This window comes from Carettochelys insculpta, chromosome 32 (assembly GCF_033958435.1).
Source record: "Carettochelys insculpta isolate YL-2023 chromosome 32, ASM3395843v1, whole genome shotgun sequence".
In the NCBI taxonomy this organism is placed as follows: domain Eukaryota; kingdom Metazoa; phylum Chordata; order Testudines; family Carettochelyidae; genus Carettochelys; species Carettochelys insculpta.
This window is the reverse complement of record NC_134168.1, coordinates 464,725-467,843: the sequence shown is the minus strand read 5'-3', so window position 1 is coordinate 467,843 and position 3,119 is coordinate 464,725. Positions and strand designations below refer to the sequence as shown.

Below are 3,119 nucleotides of genomic sequence, written 5' to 3'. Positions count from 1 at the left end.
TCCAAATGTCCAACCTAAACCTCCCTTGCTGCAGTTCAAGCCCATTGATCCTTGTTCTCAGTACAGCTCCTTTTACACCCCTGGCGTTGTTACGATTTACACCACATAAGGAGCTGGCCCTGGGTCTCTTCTGTTACGTCGACACAAACCAATGTATTGCAGAACTGGCTGTGAGGGAGGCAGGAATGATTTGGGTCGTTCACTAACACTGAAGGAAGAATAACGCTGTGCAGAGCAAAAAGGCCAAAGTCCCCCACCGCTTTCAGATTCCAGGGGGCTTCTCCATCGGAAAACGGTTTCCAGCATGTTTCGGCTCCCCAGTGTCCGTTTGCTGGTGTGAGGTGTCACTGCAGGGGAATCCGGGCACTGGTGCGATTATTCGTATCATTAACATACGAGTGAGAGGAGAATGTGCCCTCATTTGAGAAATCGTATTTGGGAACTCGCCTGCGGTGACACTTTCACCACCAGACTCTGCACTGACCCCCACACTGCACCCTCCGTCTGGCACCCTCCACCCCCTATCCTGAGCTGCCCCAACCCTCCCAGACCCTGCACATACTACATCACACCCCGGCAAGGACCCCCCCACCCAAACACCTGCGCTAACGACCCCCCAACCCTCTGTCCTGAGCCCCCTCCCCTCACTCCATCCCCCTCCACCTTTGCCCTGAGAAACCCCACACCAAACCCTGCTGTGACATCTGCACCTCCAGCTCCTGCCCTCACCCCCGACCCTCCCACCCCCCAAACCCTCTGCCCTGACCTATCCCTGCCCTCACAGGCCCTTCCCTGTCAATAATCATCTCCCTGGTGTGCAACCACCCAGCACTTCCCACCCCCTGCCCTGGTCCCCCCAACTCCCTGACTTCTGCACCCTCACCCCCTACCCTCAACCACCACAGACAACAAGGCCCCCACTGCAGCCCCCTGCCCTCACTGCAGCACCCTCTGCCCACTGCCATGGTCCCTAAACCCTCCAAGCTTCTGCTCCCCCTCCTCTACCACCCACCCCTACTCCTCCACCATCCCAAACACCAAGACTCCCTCATCCCCAGCCTTCAGCCACCCGCCTCCACCCCCACTGACATATCTTACACGGCCCATGGGGAGCCCCCCAACGGCCAGGGATGGCCATACCAGAGTACCTCAAACAAACAGCTCTTATCTTCACACCTCGGCTGCACCAGGCTAATCCACAACAATGGGCAAAGACGACCGCGCCATTCCTTCTCACCACACCTTTCAGACCAGCGAGACAGCAGAGACGCAGAGCAGGAAATGCACTTTCCCACTGGAAGTGACACAACTTACACAGCGCCACATTCACTGAGGGAATTAGACCCCCGTCAGGTCCAGCTCCATCCCACTCACACAGAACGGCCCCATCGAGAGCTGTTGGAAATGCAACAAACAGACAACATCGACTGGAAACACAGAGACAGAGACAAGCGGCTCTTCCATCAGATGAAAACGAAGAACTCCGGAAAACTCACCTTCATATGGACAGAAGAACATCTCAACCCAATGACAGTGAGTTGCCTGGAGAAACCTGACTTGCAAGAGACAGAAGAAGACACCCCCTTTAGCACACGAACCAAATGTCCCTGACTCTGCTTAAGGCCTTGAGCAAGCACGTATCAGTCGGCTGTAATTTACAGAGATATTTCAGCTGGTGTTAGTCAGAAGGGTCCCAACAGGAAGGAAACCAGGAAAAATGTTTTAATTTGCAGTCACTTTTCTGATATGTCTGAGATCCGGTCTCTTTGTCCCCCGACAGATGACCTCTTCCAAGGGCGACCCTGGAGGGAACCAGACCATCCTTGATGTGTTCGTCCTGGTGGGGTTCTCGTACCTTAATGAGCTGCAAATTCTTCTTTTTGTGGTTCTTCTGGTCATCTACTTACTCACCCTCATGGGGAACCTGCTCATTATCCTGCTGATAAAGCTGAGCCCCTCCCTCCACACCCCCATGTATTTCTTCCTGGTGAACCTGTCTTTCGTGGAAATCTGCTTCACCAGCAGTGTGGTCCCTCAGCTGCTGGCTCACCTCCTGGTGGAGGAAAAGACCATCTCCATTGCAGCTTGTGCAGCGGGGGTGTACGTTTTCACCATCATGGGCCTCACACAATGCTACCTCCTTGCAGCCATGGCCTATGACCGCTACGTGGCCATATGTCACCCCCTGCACTACACAACCATCATGAGCGGCCGGGTGTGTGCTCTGCTCGTGGGGGCTGCATGGGCTGCTGGCATCTTGGTGGAAGTTCCTCTGATTATGTGGATCTTCAGCCTGCCCTTCTGTGGCTCCAACCGCATCCAACACTTCTTCTGTGACATCCCACCCATGCTGAATATGGCATGTGCTGACACATCTCAGATTAAGGCTGTTGGCCTCATGGGGTTAGTTCTGTTCACCCTGTGCCCTTTCCTGTTGATACTCCTGTCCTACATCCACATTATCTCCACCATCCTCAAGCTGCCATCGGCGGAGGGAAGGCGTAAAGCCTTCTCCACCTGCTCCTGCCACCTCACCGTGGTGACTGTGTCCTATGTCACGGGCCTCATCACCTACGTGAAACCCAAATTTGGCTCCACTACACAGAGTGACCTACTGATTTCCCTATTGAACACAATCATCTCTCCAGTGTTGAACCCCATAATTTACGCTCTGAGGAACAAAGAGGTGAAAGGAGCCTTGAGAAAAACTTTACAGAAAAGCACCTTTTATTGCCACTGGAGAAACTAGAGCACGAAAAGTTGAGTTAGTCAAAATTGAGGTGGGGTCCTGGTGAAAGGAAATTTGTAAACATTTTATTGAATTTCTCACAACAGCTCTCAGTTTTTTTGTTGTTTTGAAAGACTTTGTCCTGTTGGTTAAATGGGAAAAAGACTTGCTGTCAATTCACTGCCAAATTTTACATTTCTATATTTTTTTGAAATACGAAAGGAAGAACAATTCCCCCATATTTATAATTCATTGAAAAAAAGAAGCCCAAAGGAATAGGTTTAGTCAAAGTATAATCCTGATTTTTGACTCTCAAAATTAGAAATCTCAAAGGAAAACATGGCTTCCAAGGAGAGAGGTTTCATTCCAGGTCCACCTCTGTCGGCCATGT

The 3,119-nt window shown here is 51.7% G+C and overlaps 1 protein-coding gene across 1 annotated transcript; it reads left to right on the top strand.

Annotated features, from left to right (window-relative positions):
- Window positions 1-1,780: 1,780 nt before the first annotated feature.
- Window positions 1,781-2,749, top strand: LOC142004474 (olfactory receptor 10A4-like). The gene has a single exon (XM_074982118.1). It carries the CDS (start codon window positions 1,781-1,783, stop codon window positions 2,747-2,749), a length of 969 nt encoding a protein of 322 aa, XP_074838219.1.
- The last annotated feature ends 370 nt before the right edge of the window (window positions 2,750-3,119 follow it).

Bases quoted from the DNA above. Each gene is read 5' to 3' on its own strand.
- LOC142004474 (XM_074982118.1), top strand. From the start codon at position 1,781: ATGACCTCTTCCAAGGGCGACCCTGGAGGGAACCAGACCATCCTTGAT.